Source organism: Thunnus maccoyii, chromosome 16 (assembly GCF_910596095.1).
Source record: "Thunnus maccoyii chromosome 16, fThuMac1.1, whole genome shotgun sequence".
Taxonomy (NCBI): Eukaryota; Metazoa; Chordata; class Actinopteri; order Scombriformes; family Scombridae; genus Thunnus; species Thunnus maccoyii.
Window position 1 is genome coordinate 25,013,634 of NC_056548.1, and position 24,306 is coordinate 25,037,939.

The 24,306-nt window shown below is 41.4% G+C and overlaps 1 protein-coding gene across 1 annotated transcript in view; it reads left to right on the forward strand.

Moving 5' to 3' along the window:
- babam2 (BRISC and BRCA1 A complex member 2) overlaps nt 1-24,306 on the forward strand; it is an 80,373-nt gene that overhangs the window by 45,403 nt on the left and 10,664 nt on the right. The window contains exons 7-8 of the mRNA XM_042437220.1: nt 9,446-9,555; nt 22,084-22,183. Of these exons, the coding sequence (XP_042293154.1) occupies nt 9,446-9,555; nt 22,084-22,183 (210 nt within the window). The remainder of the gene's footprint in view (nt 1-9,445; nt 9,556-22,083; nt 22,184-24,306) is intronic.

The following is a 24,306-nucleotide window of genomic DNA, read 5'->3' on the forward strand; positions in this document are numbered from 1 at the left end:
TTCTTGCTCCTCTCATGGAGCAGCAGGCATGTTGAACTGCATGTCAAATATAGTAAATGTACAATTACATTTGATAACCTTTATGAAGGCTGAAGTGATTATTTTTGTCCATCTGCTGTATATCTGTATGTGTTTGGGTGGTGTCTTCTGTGCTCATGAAAAACGTATTTTTTGTCACGAGCTAAATGATTTGTAATGTCAGTGAGTGTCTATATTTCACGGTTGTTTAGGCCCGACATCCCATTGGTCTCAGATAAGGGTAAAGGGCTGGTTCAAAACGCCAGAATAGTCTCATTAACAGTGCAGTGGGAGAAAAACACCCTGGAACACTGTTAGTGAAGCAATATTAATGCAATTACAATTATCACCCCAGAAAATGCCACAATAACTAAACCAATGTGTTGAGCCCTTTGCTGAAAGTCTTGTTTTCAACTATAAGTTTGCAGTGAATGCCAGTAGCTTTTTCTTTTTATATCAAGTGTCCAAAGTGAGATAAGAAAAAAAAGATAAGATAAGATCTAAAGATGTTGCACACAATGCTATCATGGCAAGCTGTAGAAGTCCAATGTCACTTGACTTATAGGCCAATCTGTATTGTGTCATCAGTGCGAACACACAACATGTGTCCATTCATTTGTCGAGAAACACAGGCACACAGTTATCCACATGCAAACACACATACTTGACTCACCCTTGTGGCTTGAAGCTCTAGCATCACACACTTAGGACTCACACAGACAGTACAGAGAAGGCCGTGACATGCTATCTGTGACACACTATCGGTGACACTTGGCCACAGTCACACATATGACTCGTGTTTTAGTGAAACATGATCAGCTCGCTTAAGTGTCTCGTCGGTACATCCATTGGTCATCTGCCAGTTATTGTTGCTAAGAACTTAAAGATTTTGGCTTGTGGCCCAGATCAAGAGAAAGAGGAGTATTTGAGGAGAAAAGTAGATCACTTCATTGATAAAACGCCATGTGTTAGATCACTCTAACTTAAAGTTCTGACTGTATTACAATGTATACAGTACACACATTTTTGGATCTTTTCCAATTTGATTCTATATGCATTTTCTGTCTCACATTGAATGACTCGTATTGACTGTACTGTTGGCCCAGCTGGTTGTATTAACCTATATTTCACCCATGGTTATGACTCAGTGATATGTGTCTCATTCAATCTCATTTCCAAGCAGTGGATGCTACAGTAAGCGTGTGGGTTTTTGGGGTGGAGACACTAGTGGTTAATTCTTTTGCAACGCACTGCACTTGTGACTTATTTCCAGTTGTTACAGCTTGTTTTGTTCGCCTGATATTGGATTAGAGTTACTGACTGAAAAGCTATGATGAGGAACACCACCAAAGCTATGGTGTATTACAGTGTATTGCATTCCATCCAAAGGATTGTTTTACTTCTAATACCACTGCTTATACAAATGAAATCATTGTAGATTAAGATGATCTTCTGCATTATTTTCGCCATGCAAGAATTGTAAAGGCTCACTTAAAATGTGAAGCTTGACTGCACTTACTTTCTTTAAATGTTCTCAGCTTACTGCAGATTGTAATACACACCTGCACTGAAGAGGGAGCAACTGCAACAAACTTAAAATGAAAATCAGCTGTTTTGCGCATATAAACACTGTATTTAAATGAAAGTAATTGTGACACTTTGCTTAACACCCTTCAGCCCAATTAGCAGAACTTAGTTTTAATCTATAATGTGTTTCACACTACAGACAACATGACTGCTGTCACTAACCGAGTAACTTTCTGGCAACTGATTCTTGATAAATTTACCTTTTTGATGCCACACCCATCACACTAGAAAACAGAAAACTCTCGTATGCTCAACAGAGAGAGGCACACACACGTGCATACACACACGTTCTTATTCTTCAGTTTGCAAACACACCCCGCACGCAAAGCTTTTGTGACTGTGGCAACAGGGCAGTGTTTAGGTGTGTTTGGATCCCGTTCTACCAACATGATTCCAGGTGGAGCATGTGTGCTCTGTAATCTCTCCCCTATTGTCCTCATGACAAAATCGAGCCCTGGCACGGGGTACAGCTATGTGGTGACACAACGTTGCCTGGTTAATCATCCACCAAACTTGTCTCACCTCAGTGTGAAGTTAAAGCATGAGCTAAGAGTTTGTTGGAGAGGAGAGTTTGAGAAACAGTGGGACAGAACACAGTAAAGGGCAGATATTTCAGAAGAGGACATTAGGTCCTTTTGGATATGCGTGCCACTTTGGCCGCAGTGACTTGTGTTTACGCTTGCATGTTCTGTATTTTGAGGTGGGGCGAGCGGGATCATCATGGCCCCTGGAGTACTCCACAGCTCTACTCATCCCCTCCCCACAAGCAGCAGCAGCAGCAGCACGACATCATTAGGGATAATATCCTCAACTCTCTTTCTCAATCAGAACATTTCATGTCATGCAATAAGACATTTTGGCAGCTGCCACCTTGACCCCGTGCTTCTCGCCCTTAGGGTGTGATGGCGTAAGTCTCAGTCAAACCTATGAAAAGGCTGACACAAACACATAAGCCAGTATGTCAGATATTCATTCATTAGATTCTGTTGACAACTTCAAAGTATTATTCAATGTGTTATACTGGTCAATGCTGTTTGTCCAACGATCTTGACACTGAACATAGAGGGCAGATTTTTGAGCTGCTCTGAGATGTTTAACAGTTCTTATAGGACATTGACTTTTTTTTTTGGTGAATGACAGTCATTTCCAGCAGAGTGAATGAAATACAACAGCTGAATACAAAGTCTTTTTAGTGTAAATTGAGTGCATTCAATTGCCCACACTTCTTCTAGATCTGCTTCTTTCCTTTTTAATTTGCAACCGTTATTTAACTCTCGACTCTTTAAATACACCTTAACAGACACAAATAGCTGCACATACAGAGCTTGCTTGATTTGCTGGATCACAGTATAAAAGCAGGAATCAAGCAAGTCCCACAAACGTATCTTAACAAAACATTATAATGAGTTCTTAGCTGTAGCATAATAGTGATCTGACTCAATATCAGGTAAAATCTGATTTCCCTAGAAGGATTTCAGTTGCATTTTTGGAGAATTTGGATTACTTTTAGCTCTTTAGATGTGAAGCTCCCAATGCAACTGGGTCATGAATAACAAACTCAAGTGTCACATTTATTTCTTACTACCTACCGATGATCAGGAAATGCTGATATAGAAATACAGCTTGTGGGTGTAAAACACCAAACTTTTGGAAATGGATTTTTATTTCCTTTTTTAATATCTATGAAAGGAGCACAAAATTATGTTTTTCCAGGCACCAAACTGGAGCAGAAAATAGTTACCAAAAGCCTTACATTTTGCAGGTTTGTAACATTTAAAACCTCAAATACAGACAAACGGAAGCTATGAAGAAAAATAAAACTGCAGTTGTAACACATTCCCTGCAGGTGGCACTAGTGACAAAATTGCCAGAGCTATTACTCTTTATCTGTAGATGGCGCTTATTGGCATTTCTCCATTATAGGGAAGTCCTGATTAAGTTTTTTTGGCCCTGATCCAAGTCCTTTAACATTTGTTGATTCAATTTGTATGTGACATATTGAAATAACAGCTATAGATACTAAATAAGCTAAACAAGCTCCTCGATCCATATACAGAAGTTACTGGTTCAACAATATTAAATTTATATATAATTTTGCCATCTTCAGTATCTGACCTCAGAGTCACTCACCGAACTCTCGCTCGCACTCGAATAAATTTTCACATTCACACACTAATTTTCACTCACTTATGCAGCAGAATGCTCTGTCTGTACAGCTTGGCTGTGGTAAAAGAGAACAGTGCTACAATACTAGCAGGCTGAGGCGGACAAAACACAATTAATTATAGGGAAAAAAGGATCAGATTTTGATTGACTTTATTTTAGCTGATAACGGATCCTTTCAAACATGCCTGATCAGCTGCAGCTCAGGACATCTGGGGCAGCTGTGGCTCAGGAGGTAGAGCGGGTTGTCCACCAATCAGAAGATCGGTGGTTCGATTCCTGGCTCCTCCAGTCCATATACCGTTGTGTCCTTGGGCAAGATACTTAACCCCAAATTGCTCCTGATGACTGTGCTATCGTGTATGAATGTGTGTGAATGGTTAGTTTCCTCTGATGGGCAGGTTGGGACCTTGCATGGTAGCCCCTGTACCCATTCAGTGTATGAATGTGTGTGAATGGGTGAATGTGATTTGTAGTGTAAAAGCGCTTTGAGTGGTTGGAAGACTAGAAAGTCCTTTTACCATTTACATCTCAGTCTACTGCTGCAGGCCTAAACTGCTGCTCGTATGTGGCACTAGTCAAATTGGAACTGCAGGTCCAGACCTGCAGATATAAAACTTCTGATGCTGTGATTCTGTAATCAAATGATACTGGCTGAGCACTGTTATTGGGTGTTTTGTTTGTTCTTTCAGGGCGGCATGGTGTCTCTTACCAGTTGTTCCTGTTTCAACCAAGGTGACTGGCTCAGTGTTGGTGAAAGCTAATTTTTCTTTACATGGTAAATGCACACAGAAAGATATCCCCCTGTGCTTGTACAGATAGCTGATGTCCATTCCTGTGAGACAAGACTGTACCTTTTCTAAATAGGCCCTGATCACCAAGTGAAGCACCAGATTTCCTCATAATCCCCAACCTGGTTTACAGCCGCTGACCAATTCCTGTAGATTCCAGGATTTTCTTGTGGCATCCAAAATGCTTTGCAAGGGTGAGGCACTGTGTCCAACGTATGTACAGGGGCACTCACAGCTCGCCTAGAAGCTGGACACGTCCTTGCACAACAACCCTGCTGTCAGTCAATCCGCCCCATTACGTTGGACATGACATTTAAAGTTGGGCGAAGAAGGCGGACAAAGTGCCCTTACCTCCTCCATACTAGCCCCGCAGTAGAGCCCCTGTGTAGCGTTTGCGGATGAGTGTGTTTGTGTGTGTTGTGACTTTGGCCAGACTTGGTCTGGCATAAGGACAGCTGTCACATCTCCAACCTGTCACATGCGACACAGAGGAGATGCCAGAGGCCGGGGCATCAGGAGACACAAGGACGGACACAAGAAAAAGGATCTGCGCGTTCGTGTGTATGCATGTGTTTTCGTGCACCCATATGTCTGAAAGAGTAAGGAGGATGGAAGACGTAGGGTGTCGGCCACGCGAAAGGGTTTGACTCGGAGGCACCCTCTAACCTTGATGTCCACACACACACTCGTGCATACTCTTCACCCGCTTTCTTAAATCCAGTCCTTGAGCAGTTGAGTCACATTCTCTGAGGGCATGTAGTAAATACTGCCTTAACGTCGAACCACCACCCCTGCAGGACGCCCTCCTTGTCTTGCAGTCCTCTGACCCAAGCCATTTCAGTGCTCATTACTTACCAACGAAGAAGTCTCTTCATTAAGGTTCTGCCTGTGGCTTGTGGAGCAAAGGCTTTTTTTAATGTTCGTTCTCTGCTAACTCTTTACATAAGCAAGCAGCAGTTGCCCTCAAGTGTATTTGGTTAAAAGGGCTGAAGATGTGTGTATGTGTGTGTAGAGAAACATTAATAGCCATTTTGAGGCTTTTATTTCATTACAGAGGGAAAAGCTGCTCTGTTTCAATTTAAGTAATGGTTTCAAGGCAGGCAGGTTAAAAGGTCAGCTTTTGTTCTCATTAGGATATATTTTCACAAGCTTCCTGAATAGATTTGCAAAGTTTGGGGAGAAATAAGAGAGATCATGGGAAGGTTTTCAAATGCCTCTAAATAACCACCACATTGCAAGGACAGCCCTTCAGTGTACTGTGTATTCCATAACCAAAACCAGCTGTCAAGTAAATCCTTTGCATTGCCCTTCCACACTTTAATTTACTTTAAACGTTCCACTTAAGAAGCATAAAAAGTTTCTTCTCCAGAAAATGGCATCATGAAATTTGAGCGGCGCAACAGCTCCAAGAGATAAACATCTTTGTTTCACTCTCAGAAGTCATGAAGAAGCTACAATATTTCAAATAGTATTTTAAAAGCAAGTCATATATCTCCATGCATCAAGGATCTTGGGTTTAAGTGCTTGAAGCTTCAGGTCAGGGGGCTTTAGGTTTGCTAATGTGATTCCTTACACTGGCTTTTTGACAAGACTTTTAAAATCTTTCCGTTTATGATGTCAGATGTCCGACAGCTGTATTTCCTCGTCTTATGTCGAGCAACTGGAGAGTGATAAGGGTCACAAAAGTCTTAAAATCTATTTTGCAATTGCTCACACGAACAATGTACAAATTACACCCGAATTCTGTACTCAAAAAAGTTGAAAAAAGTCTTCGCACACCTGAATATGTGACGCAACTTGAACTTGAAAGAGTTTTACTCACTTTTTATTCAACCCAAATTGTGTACGAATCCCTTGCGTGTGTGCAACAAGCATCACAAGAGCGTCACAACAGTGTGATGCTGATGAAAACAGCGTTGCTTTTGCGTTTTCTCTTTTCCTGTCTGTCTTCATAGCAGATACAGTATGTGTCTCATTACATAAATTTGATGCCAATTTTCAGGTGCTTATTCAGACAAGTCTCATGTCTGAGTCACTTTACAGGAAAGTCACAAGGGCAGTCTGAATAGGTCGGACCTATAACATTTTTAACTTTTAACATGGCACGAGTCTGAATCGATTGCTGTCAGATTAACATGAAGGCTACAGTGGCTTAAAATATGCAGAAAGATTAAATGCATGTCTTGTTCTGCCTGTTTATGAGCACTGTAATAAAATGAAGTCAGTGTCATCTACTCTGAATAAAGACAATAAAGCCAGTTTAACAAACCAGGAAACACTGTACATGAGCCAGTTTTAAGATATTTAGGAGATTCTTCTCATGTCAAAAAAAACATTTTTACTCTCATTGTATGGAGCAAAAGAGGTTAAAAAAAAAACAAACAAACTTTAAAACAACTACAAGACCAGCTATCGTCCTCTTTATATTATCAGTTTTCATTCATGGCAAATGCGTGGAAGTATAAATGAATATCCAGCAACACTTTATAAAGCATGTGAGCAAATACAGCGGGAATTCATGTGAGTCCCAACTTAAGGTCCTGTCATTTAATAGAGTTCTGTCTGACATTATAAAATAAACACCAGAGTTCTTGTCTATTAAATTATGAAATTGATGAGAAAATGTATTCCAAGAGATTATTGGCAGTCGAACTTGAAAACTTCATGCAAAGTTTGATGTTTAGTTCTTCTTAACTTAACAAGACAAAAAGACTATTTTTATCCGTGTAGTTCAGTTAATTTAGAATGGCAATAGCTAAAAGTTAAAGGGTCCGCCTTTAGTTTTTTTCTGTTTGTTTCACTGATGCAATATGACTTGTGACAGCTCTTCGCTGTCTGCTGGGACGAGATGAGTCTGAATCATTCCACAAAAAGCCTCTCCCTTCAACAGCGCCCTTGGTCTGACCGAATCGTTGCTGGATGGTCCGCCGCAGCCTGTGCTGAGCTTCTCCATGTTCCTCTACTGGCCCTCTCACCTTCCTGTTGGTTCTCATCCATCTGTTTACTCTGTCCCAGTCCGAAGGAAGCATCCATTAAATCACCTTTGAAGATAAAAACAAGACTTGACAGCTACAAACTGGAGCAAAACAATCTTTTCCCAAACCCCACATCTCCATGCCTGTTCCTATCTGTCCCATATCGTCAGCGGCAGAAGCCGTGAGCGCTGCTGTGAGACAGAGAGCAGTTCTTGTTTACTGATGCAGACTATATTGATGTGAGCTGATTCCATCAGGCGACACTTTTGGATGCCACACACCCTGCTGTCTTTCACTGCTTCCCTTCTACTCCTTATGTCTTTACCCCCTAATGTATCAGCCATGACAAGACAGACTGTGAACAGAGCTGCAGCCATTGTTACGACTGTTGATATCTGCCTGGGCTGCTATGTAAATGTTGTTTTAATAATGGCTTTTATATTAACATTCCATAAAACACTAGTAATACTTCTCGTACAAAGCCATTAATAGCCCTTTCATGTGCTCCTGACATATGCCATACACCTGGGGCTGCAACTAGCTAGTTTTTTATTGATTTCGCTGTTTTTAATTAATTTGTAAGTTTTTCTTAATGGTTGAAACCATTAGATTACATTTAAAGTAATTAATTCCACTCCACTTGGAGAGTAAATGTTCAGTGAAGGAATTCGTGCCTCCGCCCACTCAGCTGTTTTTCTCAAACCAATGGTCAGTTTGGTTTTGTGATCAGCAAACCAAAAGCATGTCCAATTAGTTCATAGGCCTGATCACGTTGGGAGCTGCCTCGCTGCAAACTGGTTGCACTGTGCCTCTGTCCATCATGTATGGTGGTTAGATTTCCTCTCACCACGGCGGGCAGCGATTATAACAAATGGATGAGTTCAAACCATCTGTAAGACATTTGATTAACGCTGCAGAGCCTCTGTCGGGAGAGAGAGAGCCCAGAATGGTACTTGATGTGGAATCGCACTAATGACAGTGCCTCAGAAGTAGCCATGCTCTAGGAAACACATCACAGAATGAGAAATTAGAACCTTGGAGAGACAGACGAGGGTTGTAGCGCGCAGCTCCGGGTGGCCTCTGAATCCATCTCACACATGATTTGATTGGTGCTCCCAGTCATCAGCTCAGGCTCATGTTGCAGCTGTTGAAGCTAATGTGGCATGAAACAAAACAGATGTTTCTTCTGGTGTCTTTCCACCCCCTTCGATATTTTGGGACTCGCACACTTGTTGTGCACACATAGAAATGTGTGATCATTGTGGTTGGTTTTCTATAGAGCTAAAACTATTGATAATTTACTACCTGAAAGCTTGGATCTACGTCTAGAACCAATGGCATCAGTATGCTACGTGCAGAGCGTGAAACCTCCTCCCCTCACAATTTCCTCACGCAATTAACAAAGGGCCCCGGGGATATTGCGGCTCTTGGTCATCACCTTAACCCTCTGGCCACTGCAGGGCCCCTGACAAATTTTGGTTTTACTTTCAGTAACTGACAATCCAACAGGCAGGCCAGGTCACAGTGATTGCCCTCTTAAACTTCTTACTCAATCTCTCATTTTTTTATTTTTCAAACTATTTCCATCACTTTTTCTGTGTACAACACCATTACTGCCCTTGATAAGAAACTGTCCAAAAGCGTGTGCCCTTTATACCCCTATGAACAATTATCATGTGACGCCTCTCTTTATGACTGCAGGCTTTTTTGCCCTGCCTTCATGTGTGGCCATTGAAAACAGATTTACCTTTAGACACATACAACACTTTGTACAAACTACTTTGTTTCAAGCAGACCCCAACTCGTAGCCCTAACAATCCATTCCGTTGGCTATGTGAATCTCAATTGTGTTTAGCTTATGGATAATGTTTTTACTGAATAATATTCTCAACTTGTGGTTGTCTCTTTCAGGACACAGCGCTGGACCCTGGAGAGGATGTGGCCCTTCTCTCAGTGAGCTTTGAGGATGCTGAGGCTACCCAAGTCTTCCCTAAACTCTACCTTTCCCCAAGCATCGAACAGTAAGTACATCAATCTGTCATACAGTCTATTGTGCAATTATCAGTTTAAGTCAGTGACCTCAACATTTTATAATGAACATAAATCAACTGGATTTATATTCATTACAACTGAGATTATCCATTGACATGTGAATGTGAGGCTTGTTGTTTGACCATTTGCATGGAAAGAAACTTGTTTCATAGTGGTGCTACAAAAAGTCGTAGTAGATGTCACAATCTACAGTCTTGCCACTCTACTAATTTAGTAAAAACCATTTATTAGTCACCCAGGATTGTATGCATCACACGCTAATTCTGTTTAAGGATGTCACACAGTGTCCTTGCAGGGTAGAATAAAATAAAGTTTGAAAGTATGTTGCAGTAACTCACTATAAGAACAAAATACCTTGAAAACCAGAGGGAGGGGGAAGGTCAGCACAAACGTGATGTGGGCCCACTCACTACTGCTTCTGATTTGGAGGACGCAAGATGTAGTTGACGGATTAGCGTGAATATGTTGTGAATCGAGGGACATATTATGTCATTGTGAATAATCCCACATCCCAGTGTCTGGACTGATCAGTCGGTTCCTCAAAAACAATAAGAGAAGAACAAAAAAAATGAGATGGATGACACACAGTGTCTGAGCTAGGGATGACTGGATGTCTGGGGTGTTAACACACACACATACTGTGTGTGTGTGTGTGTGCGTGTATGTGCATGCAAGTTTGTGTGAAATGTTTTCTGTGAGTCTGTGGGCACTGTGTGAGTGGGTACTTCAGTAGCGTGCGTGTTCTCTCTGTTCAAATCCACTTTTTGTCTTGCTAGATTTAGTGTGTATGTGTGTTTGGATGCACGCATGCTTGTGGGTTTTTATATCACAAATGTATATGTGTGTTTGTGTGCACGCACCAGTATTTAAATAGGCTTTACTCACAACACAAAGTATGTGTTCTTGTAGGTGTGGATGTAAATGTGAGTGTGTGAGTGTGTGTGTCTAAGTATGTGAGCGCCAGGTATGGGCCCACTCTGACCTCAGGGCCCTACGGTCTGGGCTTCCGTGCTCGGAATAATCTCAGGCTGATGTTTATTTACAAGCACACGCCCCGTCGCACCAGGTTAACAGACCTCTGCCCCCCCCACCCCACCCCCTCCACACCCCCTCCCAACACCACCACCACCACCACTCTGCTTCTCTCTCTCTCTCTCTCATCCCTCTGTCTCACCATGTTCCTTTTTCATCCTCATCTTCCATGCTCCTCAGATGTCGTTATTCTTAGAATAATCAAAAGCTTCCTTCACTCTTCTCTCTCCTGCCATTTTCATCCCATTTTGCACATTATCTGTGTCTCTTTTGCAGCGTATATCCACTTATCTCTTACTCTATAACTCAATGGCTGAAGCACAAACATGGACACACACACACACACAAACACACAGATGCTCCACCTCTCCGATATGTGGAGATGAATTTATCTCCATGCGAGGACGGCAACAAAAGACACTAATTACAGCACGCAAAACAAAGGTCACCTACCTACTGCTTGTCCTACATAATGCTCATTTTCCCCCGTGCTGTGCATGTGTAAAAGCATATTTAAGCAATAATATGACAGTGCTTTATCGCCTACAACTACAAGAGACAATGCAACTAACCTTGATACAGTACAACCTCCAGGATAATTCATGTATGTTTTTAGTGCAGTGTCAAACACCACATGCAAAGACAAGACACAACCTTTAGGTAATTTAATATTCATATTTTTGCCTCCTATGGCAGTATAAAAAGTCCCCTTTGATATGCATACATGCTTACACTGTGCGGGCATACATATCCTGTGTATCCTCCATCTTAATAATTGACAATTTTACCATGATAGACACCTTTCTGCACAGAAAGTCCACTTGCTTCAAGAGGCGTTCATCAAGAGCTCTGTTCTGGTGTTGAAATAGCAGAATCCTTCAGGCTGATATGTAGATGTGTGCGTATTCATCGCATATGTCTGCCCGTTTCATGACGGAGCTACGTGTGTGTGTGTGTATGTGAGAAAGACTGACCTTACCGAGGCTGCAGACCAGACCGAAGCTGTTGCAGCGGTGTTAGAGGCTCTCCTCCTCTGCCAGTTGCGTGAGGAGAACAGACAGAAGGAGGCTAAAGGCAGTAGAGTGGAGAGCAGGAAGTGGGGGAGAGCTGTGGCACAAGGGGGGGGGGGTTGGAAAGTGGTAGTTGACGGCGGAGAGCGGCGGGGGGTTCGATAAACGAGGAGAGGCTATAAAAACCAAAACCCTTCCTCATCTAAAAACCCTCTAAGAGCAATCTGAAAACGCCAGAGTGCCACATCCAGCCAGTCTCTCATTTACTACCTTCTCCCGCTGCTTAATGTTGCCTTTGTCTTTGGATATTTGCACATATGCATATGAAGGCCGTGTATGAATATGCTCCGCTACATGCTTTTGTGCACCTTTTTGTCAGCTGTGTGGGAGTGTGTTAATTCATGACCCGGGGCGAAAATGTATGTCTTCCTCACCGTTGTTTGAAGACAAACGATCATATGTGTGTGTGCGTGTGTGAGTTTGTGCATGAACGCATTCGTGTCGGACTCATTGTCGACGCTCCTTAATTTAGCATGCGAATGTGTGTGAGCCAGCCTTTTTGCCATACATGTGTTTATGCAGATCTGTTACCCTGTTAGTTTCCCCCCCCCCCCCCCCCCCATGTCCTTACTGACCCTCGTTAGTCTTTGGTCTTGTGTAGCTGCCCATTATCTCTACATCGGCTCCAGTGAAGAGGAAAACTCATTTGTTTGCAGTGTGCCGGCACATTTCTCTGTTTTTCTAGGGAGCCGTTTGATAGACAGCGACATTCAGGAGGTTCTGCATTAAAGCCAAACTACTGCGAATGTTCACAGGATCATGTAATGGGGGGGAGAGAAATAAAATTCACATCAAAACAGCTTTTGGAAATTGTTTAAATCAGTTCTTCTTTTTTCTTGAAATGGTGAATGTAGCAGCTGCAGACATCAACTCAGCTTTGGCACCAGAGTTTAACACATATCAACCACATCTAATCAGTGATCAAATGTTTTTTTGGGGTTTCTTTCTGTCTGTAACTTCTATCTGTATGTCTCCTGTAATCTGTCCATCATTCTATTGACTGTCCATTCATCCTCCACATCCATCCTTCCTTCCCTCGCCTCCTTATGCCCTTCCCTACTCTCCTGTCTATCTCACTTTTTTTTAATTCACTTTTTCCAGTTTTTAACTCTTGTCTCCTCGGTTTTATCTCTCCACCCCCCCTCCCTCCCTCCCTCCCTCTCTCCCTCCTCTCTCTCTTCCCTCCTGTTTTTCACATGTCTGCCGCCTGTCTCTTCTCTCTCCGTCTCTCTCTCTCTCCGTTTTCTATCACTCCCTCTCCTCTGCTGATCCCTCTGGCTGATCCTCAAAGGGAACCGAGAGAGTGAGTGGGACTTAAAAGAGAAAGAAGCGCTGTGCTCTACCCAGCAAGGTCGTCCCTTGCTCGACTGAAACGCAGCGAGGAAGAGGAAAAAAAAAAAAAAAGCAAAAAACACATACACACAACACACGGGAGAGAAGAGCTTTTCCCTCTCTCTCCTTTTCTCTTTCCTTCACCTCTCTACTCTTGTCTCCCATCACTCCTGAGTTGTTTGATATCTCACTTTTACTCTCCTTCAGCAGGGGCTCGGATCTAAGAGCTCTGAACGAAAACTCGTAAGCCCCCTGAGCTACAGTGTTATACCTCTATTTCTATTCCCTCTTCCTCTCTCTTTCTTGCTCTCTCTGTTGCTTTTTCTTCTTCTGTCTTCAAACAGACCATCGCTGTAATGCTTTCTGCCTTACAGAGCGGCAAGGGGGGGAAAAAAAAAAAGATGTCGAAATACCCCGACAGACACCCACATTTTTACCAATAATGTACAACGTATGTAGACTGATGCATCGGCTCCTCTCTGTGATGGGACTGTAACGCTGTATGTGCTTCTTTTTCTGTAGAAATTATTGATTATGAGGAGTCAAAACTCTGTAATTCTGTAGGCTTAGAGATTCACCTGCTTAAGATTCAGTGTTCATGTGTTATATAATGTTTTACAGGGCGCCTAGAAGAAGATATATTGTGAAAAGCATGATGATCATCTGAGGTACGCTGTGTAGATCATATGGTTTTTTTTCCTCCCCGCTCATTTAAACAAGCTGTGTATTAAATAGATGGAGACATTTAGAGAAAACTGGAAGCATCTTTGGGTGGAATTTGTTGTCAAGTCAAATCATTTCTTCAGACCAGAATATAAGGTTCGGTTTGCTTAAGATTCTAATAACGCATAGCAAGAAGATATCAGTCTAATTAAATATATGAACAGCTATCAGATCGGATTGATGTTTTCAGACGACACAGATCAAACGTATCCGTCCCCGTGGAATTTTTTTTTTTTTTTTATATCAATCTCCCATAAGGCATCAAACAGTTTCTGCAGAACTAATACAGATCAAATATGCTTCTGTGGCTTCAGGCAACACGGTTTTCATCATTTTACCGACCTGTTTGTTACAGTACATGGAAGCAGTGTTCTCCAGATGGCATGGGAATTGGTCACCGCCTTTTGAGAGGAACTCCACATTCTTTTGTTGGATTTTTATGTTGATGTGGGAGATTTTTTACACATATACACACACACATCAAAACTTGTATGTGTCTCCTTGGAGTTCAGGTGACTTCACCCTGCAAGTCACTGTCCACGCGCACATTCCTGGTAGATATCTTTGTAATGTGAACGCAGTATTTCTACTGTCAACCATGCGATTGTTGTGACCAGAACATAAAATAGTCACAGAGTTAAATATATCATAAACCAATATGCAATGTTTATTTGTCTGATAAGCTTTCAAATTCACACATCTGTCACTCAAACTGGACTTCCTGCATTGTATTTCATGTCTCACTAAAGCAACAACGCAGCCCTCTGCATTGTTTTGCGTCGTAAGAGTCGTCGCCTTTCATGCTAATTAACAGTGACTGATGCAATAGTCCATTGACCAGTGTCAAACTACTTACTACAGAATTCTGACCTGAGTCACAACCACCTGTGCCGTGGTGAGGTTCAGGGAATTCCTCACCTGTATGTGACGACAATAGCTACAGTATTTAAAAGAAATACCTACTTATGGCTTGTAAAACACATAAATACATATATTTTAGAATCAACACTTGCCCAAAAGTAGAAATTGGTGTCAGGAGGAAGTGTCCCCTCAAGTAGTCACAGTGATAAAATTCTTATTAGTATGGCTTACCTGTATAACATTGCAGCTTGTAACAATTTCAGAGCATTTCAGTGTTAAACTTGTGTCTACAATCATAAAGACCTTCACATCTGCAGAGTCTTTTATTCCAACCTGATTGCTTTTGTGTGTCTTTCCACAACTGTTTTATAACCAGTCTCATCGCTCTTTTCATTTTCACTTTCACTTCTCGTTTACCTGATTGTACCGTGCCCATGAGATGAGTTGGATACATCTCTCCTTCCCCCAGAAAACCTGCTGCATTGCATAAAAGAATCGAGTGGGCACCGTCTCTGCCCCCAAACCAGATTTAGGAGCCCAGAAAAATCAACACAGAGAGACAGTTTTAGGCTGCAGTGCACTAATGTTTGTGTATCTGCATTTGCCTTAAGGTGCCTTATGTGTATGTGTGTGCGCGCGTGTGTGCGTGCATGCTTGCCTGGCTGCTGATGTGTGCGAGTATGTGTGTGCATTTGCCTGTGTGGGTGTACAGTTTGTGTGTGTCCCTTCTCCAGGGTCTGTAGAGGTGTTTTATAGCCTTTGAAAATCTTTGCATTTCGACCAGATATTTTTCAAGGTTTTGTGAACATCTTGTCACACTCAGAAATTGTCAGTCTGATAAAATAAATTCACCACTAACCCGGCGAAACCCACTCGACAGTCTAAGATGTCAGTGCAGACACTTCTCTCACTCTCAGCAGCTCAAAGCACTCTGCCACTTCTTCCTCCTCCTTGTCTCCTTGAAGACTTCTGCATTATATGTTTTTCTATAAGTTGATGAAGTGAGTTTTATGATGCTTTGTTTTTGGTAGCAGGCTTTCCTCAATATGTATGCCATTTTAAATACTTGTGTTTAGTATACAGTATGTATTTTTGCTAAATATCCTCAAGGGAGTCAAGACATTGCTGCATCTGACCATTTCTGTTAATCAAAACACTGTTGTAAAGACAAAAGCTTGAAGCTAGCTTGAAGTTTACAAGTTTTGGCAGTTTATTGCCTGCTAATAATAAACGTGTTTATATGTGTAATGAATAGTGTTAATGTAGTATTGCCTAAAAGCAAATATTACAAAGCAGCGTACAGGAGGGAATCACATTGTAAAATACTGAATGCATAAAAAGGAGAGAAAATCAGAAGAATATCAGAAGAATAAATAAATGCATAAAGGGAAATAAGGAAAAAATCAGTTGCTTTGAAAAGTGAGAAAGGATAAAAAAAGATTACATACAGTAAAAGCATATCCATTACTCTGCACCAAAGATATCATACATACTTGTGAACACACATTTCCGCTCTCAATTGTATTATATTAGATTTGTTTGTGTGTGTGTGTGTGTGTGTGTATGTTTGAGAGAGAGAGAGAAATCTTGAAAGCATGGTATCAAGTTTTACTATTCAAATATAAAAAACTACTAAAAAAATACTCAAACCCTCTCAGGTATTATTAAGTAGTTTTCAGACAGAGAGCAGCTGCCTCTGCTGTCTCCATTGTTTATAATGTAAACACCATGGTTGGCGGCGACTAGAAGAAGTAGGACAGCTGTCACGCACAGCTCTTAACTGCTGCCGTTGGAGTTCATGACGGTTCAAGTTTTTCAACTTGTCACCAGGATTCGCCGTGTGACCATGGTAACCACAGCTGTAGGGACACATTGGGAAATGATACTGAGTTTCTTGAATAATACACCTCTTCACCAGCAGAAAACAGACAGATCAATGGAGAAAAAAACATTATCGGTGGAATATCAGCTTCAAACTGTGCAGCAGCAACCGCTCACTGTCAGATAGCACCTTTACACAGATCTGATCGACAGTGGCCTTGCAACACAAGCTAGCAACCCCACAACTATCATCAGGTTCTGATTCAAATGTTGCTAAATGTGATACCTTTTTCCAACAGAGCCCCACCCACTTCAAACCAGTGAAAAGATAACAGAGAAAATGCAAACAAATACAGAAATCCATCATGTGAAATATTTTTTGTGTTTATGTTTGGACCTCCATCACTCATAGTAAGGAGCTAAGTGAGAAAGTATATTTTTTGGCCTTTAAGAAAAAAGCATTGTGGTTCTGCTTTGTGGTGAACACTGTGGTGTGTGCCAGGATTAATTATCCCATGATCACCATGGGGCCCAAGTTCACCTTTGGCCCTTCATCATTTTTGACATCTAGCTTTGAGGACAAGGAAGTATCAACGGACTGCATGTTCCACTTTTTAGATTTCCTCAGCTACTGTACAGTATATTTTCATCTTTTACATTTCAGCAGTCAAATGTGAAGCAAATAATTAACCTTTAGAAGCACAAATTGTACATCACCAGTTGTTCAGTGGAAGCAGCAGCCTGTCCTGTGCCTGCACGGTACCCTTCATTGCATTAAACAACTCACCTGCAGCACTCCAGTGTGGGTGTTCAACAGAAATCACATAAGTAGACAGTCTGTTTTAATGGTTAGTAATCCAGTGATATATGTGATATGCAGAGCTGATTTTGCCACGAGCCCCGACCCTGCAGCAAAACAGCTACCTCCAGTTGAAGGGGTGACAATGGACAAAAGAAGAATGTTGCCCCGTTGCCTAACCTTATCATATACTAGTGAGAGTGTGTAATAGTTGTTGCCGCAGGCTCTTATTAATCTGGTTTTATCCACATGGATGATGAATGGAGAATCTGAGTAAAATTCAGCACTGTTATGCCAGGATGGTCACCTCATCAACAGAAAGGTTACTGAGTCTTATTGCCATAGGCCAAGGCTGCCTTGTCCAGTCACAGATGAAGAATAGGACATTATTTAGTCCAAACCCTCAACAAGCAGAGTCATATGTGGGCCTTTGAGGGCCCTCCAGGCTTTTAGGAAATGAAGAAGGCAATCAAAATGGAAATGTTGCTCCTTTGAAACTACATTTGAATCTCCAAACAGCCCTGCTTGGCCTTATCTTTCACTTTGGTAATGAATCATGTCTGCCCTCTTTCCAATTGAGCCTTTATCTGCTCTCACGCTGTCACTACACTGTCATACACACCCTTTCTCTCTCTCTCTCTCTCGCTCTCTCCCCCTCTTTCTCTCTCACACACTCTCTGTCTCTCTCTCCCCCTCTTTCTCTCTCACACGAACACACACTCTCTCTTTCTCCCCCTCTCTCTCTCACACATACACACACACAAAACCGTGCATAAACAAACAAACTGAGCTTCGTCACCATCCACCTGAGTCACAGAAGATAATCTCTCCGGTTGATGAAGTCACAGGCAGCACTGTCACTGTACAGCATGAGTGTGTGTGTGTGTGTGTCTGTGTTTGTTTACATGTGTGCATGTACACTGTCTACTGTAAATATGTCATACAGTAGGTTGCATTGCTCAGAGGGGTTGCGTTAGGCAGCATGTCTGCAATGATGACTCCAGTATGTGTGGGTAGTGTTGAGAGTGGTGTCACAAGTGGAGACAGGATGGGGGACTCTTCAGGGTTCCACTCAGAAAGTAAAACACAGGAAGCTCAATTTAAAGCTCATACTGGAAGCCTGATAATACTGGTATATTAATAGATGGATGTTTTCCATCATCAAATCTCTTATAGTCCAAGTTATCGTCGTTGCAATGTTATTTAGGATTTGTTAAACATGAGACTATAATATACAGAAAGCCGTAACAGAAAGCCTCTGTAACAACCTAGGGCATGTGGGGTTTACCAGGTAGAGTGTCACTAACAAAAAGGTGCAATTGGTTGTATTATGGGAAATGAAGGATTCAGTGTTTTTTGTGCTTGACCCATATTACGAGGTAAACGTCAGCATTTCTGCTCAAATATGGGGTGCAGGGTTGAAACTCGATGCCTGGTTTAAACTTTATTCTCAGCTTGACCTCAAGATAAGGTGTTGCTTGTCAAACGTTTGACTCTCAGACTTGGCACATAAGTGCAATTTATGCAGCCTCCCACAGTAAAACATGACTCACATACAAGAAATGGATTCTCCAGTCAGCATTTTTCTCCTCAGTTTGTTGGGTCAACAACAACTTGAGCAGAAAACTTTACTTCCGATCATGTTTTAAAATCCAACTGGGTAGGTCCATTCGTAGTGGATCACAAGTGAGTCAACTTCAAATAGATAAAATGACTTTCAAATGTGGGAGATTTCAGGAAATTATGAATATTTTGAAGTAACTAATTAGTTTTGTTGCTCATAGCAGAGAGAGAGGAGAAGCTAACTCGATCCATAAGAGGCTAAACAATCATGAAAGCAAATATATCCAGCTTTGTTCTACTTAAACTGAACATAAAAACTAGTACTGGCTTGAAAACAACTTTTCCTCCCTTCGTGTTAAGCACTGCAGCTGTTTAATTGTCCTGTTCTTTTTTTTTTATCTGACTTACTTACATGTTCTGCTGTAAAAAGGTTTTAGTAGCCTGAATAAACCTGGAATAGTGCCTGTGATCACAATGCTTTTAATGTTTTTTAAATGTTGGTTGTAAGCCCTAATTGAGCTCTTGCTGCAATGCCTCTTATTTCATCGGGTTTTATGCCCCAAATGTAGCCTACCTAAGTTGTTTTAGCTTTTATGTAGTGAATTACAAAGTTTAGCTCAGAGGTTAGCACTGTCTCCTGTGTGTGAACATTGGCTAGTTGCACCAGCTGTTTGTAGTTCAAATTTAGCTTAGTAACAAAAGTTATACGTGGAGATTTAACCATCATGAAATTAAAACTGGTTGCAGCACATAAACTAGATACGTAGAGATGAGTTATTACCAAATATTTACATCTACCAACTGCCAGGTGGAACTGTTGGGTAAGCTGAATGAACCAAGTGACAAAGCTAACATTAGCTTGCTAAAATCTGACCTGTTAAGACTGAAGAGTAAAAGAGGTAATACGGAATACAGTTGACATATCCAACCTGACACTTTACATCATATTTCTCAGAAAAAACACAATACAACTCAAATTACCAAACGTTATGACAATAACTAAATGACTGATAAGGTTGGTTAGCTTAGCATAATTGCATTAAATGTAAATAATATTTAATTCTCGCTGTAAACTGCATGGATACTACTAATTCTAAAACACACATATTTATCCAGGTATGCATATATAAATATATCAAAGTCATACCCATGTTCACAAATTGGAAGTTGAGATTATTTTACCGTTGGGCTCCTAAAACTTGTTACTTTTGGAAGTTATATTACAGCTCGTGATGCTAAAGTGACTTCCTTTTTACATATGTGGTTGCTTCTCAGTGGAAAGCACTACAGATGTTTCCTAGCGACAGAGGTACACATCATTAAAGTCTAGATGAGACATTTTCTAGATCTTCTTTTCTGTCTTTTCTACATATTGATTAAGCAAATCACTTGTAACTAAGAACTTCAGACAGACTTTACACACAAACTTGATGGATTTACATTTAGCTGGTGCAACCTGATGCTGATGTATAAGGGAAAGTTTGGACCCTGAGGCTGGACGAGGTGGTAACCACTGCTTTAGAACGTCTCCAACAGTCAAGTTTTGGATGTTGTAAGACCTCAAGTAATTGTCTAATGCCAGCATAAATGGCCGATGTCTAATCAGTCTCCATTCAAATGAGTGTTTCAAAGGCAAACCATTGAAATCCAAAATGCATCACAGTTGTTCACATGCCTGCCATTGACACAAATGAGTGACGAACACACCACCATCTATTTTGCGCCTCTGTCCGCATTTCCATCTGAATGATACGGAGCTATTCTTAGATCTGTGGGTGGATAGATGGGCATCATTTAGATTTTCATTTTCAAAGCCTTCCCTCCTCATTGAAAAGGATTTTGACAAAGAAAATGGTTTCATGACAGTTTGCATGCCTTCTCTGTGAATAAGACCTTATTAATATTCAGTTGAACATCAGTTCTAAAAAGACTAAACTTAGACCGGTAGTTTGGAGTAAAAGCTTTATGTATTTCAGTCTTTGTTGAAGACCCGTTGCTGTGATTCTTATCTTCAACAAAATTTGGTAAATTCAGGCTTTCGGTAAGAAGTTCCTGTATGTCACAGAGCAGCTGATGAGCAGCCTCACAACACACTTCTAGGGCCAAGTGAAAAAACCATCAAGGTTATGAGTCCAGTCAATGTTGACCATTTGTTGACCTCTGTTAAGACATCATCTTCCCATAAATTCTGTGGTGTTGGGTCATGACAGTAAGGTGGAACGCATGATTCTATGCTCCACCTTCCTCCCCTTTACTCCCACAACTCCTTTTTGGAATTTTCAACATTGTGCAATTCTCAGGACTTCTTGGTTAGCCACTGCCTTTCAGCCTGCAAAAATGTGGAAAATATTTTCACACACTGTGGGAAGAACAGCTATGGCTTCCTGGCCGGTTGATGATGTGATGGAATTGGTGGGATCATGAATATAGTCTATGACTCACTGCTGTTATGTTTCACCTTTAGATACATCATTATCATTTTTACATCATAGACATCCTGCTCAAGTAAAGAACATGCCCCAAGGACTGCATCTCAACATATGTGATCTTTGACATTTGACATCATGATGCATGATGAATGCTATTTACATGCATCATGCCATGCATGCTTAACCTGGTAAATGGCAGTCCAATCCACTTCGCCATTGCTTTTAAAATGATATCGCAGCATTTCTAAATGCCCTGTGACTGCGCTGCTTTAATGAAGAACGAGATGAAAATAGAAAGCAGCGGAAGCGACCCTCCTCTATGTGTCTTAAAATGAGCAATAAAAGCCAATAAGCGTCTCTTTAAGACCTTTAACCCGTCCTCAGGGTATTCCCTCTTATTTCGCCCCAGATCAGAAAAAAATGAGGGAGTGACTACTTCGGTCGGTTAGTCATTGGGGAGCTGCAATAGCAGATTCCCCGATTAAACAAGCATGCACTAATCACTAATGGAACTGTGCTGCAGGATTGAATCAAGAGGACGTCAAATGAATAAATGAACCAGTGAAGGAGAATGAGGAGGATTCCACGGGCATGACTCACTCCTTTATTTTTTAATTCCACAACTTCATTCAGTAGATGGTAGCGAACTAATGTGCTCAGTGTCGGATTTGTTTCTGCTCAGTTCCTTATATTCATTTCCATAAAGTCAGGTGGTCACACAAAGACTCAAATTGTCCTAAAGATTGTTGCTGTGGCAGAGAAAACATGACAGTAACTTTATGTTCTCAGACTAAAGGCACATCTGTGTAATCTACATGTGTCTATTTACTGACTAACTGTTGTCTTTTTTTCTTTTTTTTATAACAGTGCTCTGGGAGGCTCCTCTGCACTTCATATCCCAGCATTCCCCAGTGGAGGATGCCTAATTGACTATGTCCCTCAAGTGTGCCAGTTACTCACCAACAAGGTAAAAGTGTTTGCTATAACTCACTTTAGGTTTACATACAGTAGTGTAGTTAAATGCGCTTATATTCTCTCACTGGGGTCTTTATTATATTATGGAGATTATAACCCTTAATGTACAGCTATTTTTATTAATAGCAAGATTCTTTACTCGTCATGTGTGTGAGTGTGAGGTATGAGGATCATTTAGTGCATACAGTATTTGTAAGCCATAGTGCAGCAAAGTATGTGTCCACTTTTGTCAGTACCGAAGCTGTTGTTGTGTGTCTGTGTGTGTGTGTGTGTTAATGTGTGTATGTGCGTCCATGCACGTGTGTCTGTCATCTGCATCGACGTGGGCGTACTGGCCAACCTCCATAGGCTGTCTGAGCGCTCCTTGGCCTCTGCAGGTTGACAGGTAGATATGCAGTGTAGACACGATGTAATGCCATTTTCCCTCAGGGGCGATGCCCATCCCCCCACCCGCAGACCCACCCACACACACACACGCACACCCGCATACACACTAGAGCCCGCATAACTCCCCCCCCCCTCCCCATGTCTCCCTATTCACCTGGACTCTAACCAGCGTACTCAGTGTGTCTGGAACACTTTTGTCCCTGACTGACCTCCATGCCTCTGGTTGTTTAAGTCAAGCAGTGTTAGAGCTGCTCCCTCCACCTCACTGAAAGAGTCATTGGAGGCCGCAGCCTATGCTTGAAAAGCAAAGTCAATAGCAGATAAAAGCAGAGTGCAAGAGGAGAAGAGGAGTCTTGCTCCTAATGTCACCATCCCTCTTTAAGAAAGAAGGAACTAATTACTAAGTGCACTGTCTTTAACCCACATCACTCCCATCGATTTCACCCAGGACCATTGCTTTCTTGAAGTATGCAAAGTGTAACCATGCTGGCCAGTTGCTAATGTTTAATTTGAAAGAATTTTAAAATGTACAAAAAATTATCTTGAGGGGATTATGATTCTGCTTTTGTGAGAGAGGAGTGTTGCAACTCAATACTGCAACAAACATCTTGCTCCCCTGAGAGCCTTGTAAGGAGCACTGCCAACACAACAGACATAAAGGGGCATGTAAAACAGCATCAGTTCATTAGCCCTGCAGTATATATCATGGTATGTTGCTGCTGTTGTCACTTTTAATTCAAAATTCAAACTATTCTTTGAACATGAGCAAATTACATAGTCAAACTGTAATAATCTGTCCAAACTACACATTTTGAGTATGTAAGTGCAGTGCGTAAAATGTTGTCACGTTGATCTGTATGCACTGATGCCCTCTCTGCAAAGTAGACAATTGTTGCCTGCGTTAAAGGTGAACTCCACAGATTTTAAACAGAAGTCTGTTTCCAGGTCTTGGGGAGTACTACTGCATACTGTATGTGAGAAAAGTTGTATAAAATTGTATGTGGCTCCAGAGGGAGCTGTGTGTAGTGTGATAAAGCACCAGTTTGGCTGAAGACTACAAGTCTGAAAATGAAAAGAATCTGGGGGTGTGAAGTTAGAAATGAGTGAGGTCACCAGACCTCTCTGGCCCTCTCCTTATCTCTTCTGGAGGCTAGCAGCTCCAGGCTACATTAGTCGCTACTAGCATAACACACCCAAATCTGTATAGTTGAGTGAATTGGGTCAAGTTGCATTGTGGGTAATGTAGGCACCAAGAAAGAAGAATGTATTGAATAAAAAAGATGTTATCTCTGGTTCTACCGCATCCTTTTTTTAACCTTTCCACTGTGAGTCTGACAACATTATAGTAGTGCGATGCTAAATCGGTTGAGTGCTCTTTTAACGGAAAATTTGAGAAACTAGCTATCCGTGAATGGATAATCATGACAACAAACCATCTGAAAGTGAGAAATTAAAATTGTAGGTGTAAAAATGGTAAATAAAGGTAAGCTGTTTGCTGCCTTTTAAAGAATGCAGCAACCTAACAGAAACATTATCATGACAACAAATCTGAAGTCACCAAATCACCTGAATTGCCATTTGTTTTACCTTCTGTCACTGAACAAATCTGTAGATGTGGGTGGTGATTCACAGGTCTGTGACCAGGTTAGTCATTTAGCTTGTCACAATAGTGAGGCAGAGCAAATGAAGTGTACGTCAATGCTGTTTCTGTATGTCATTATGTATTAG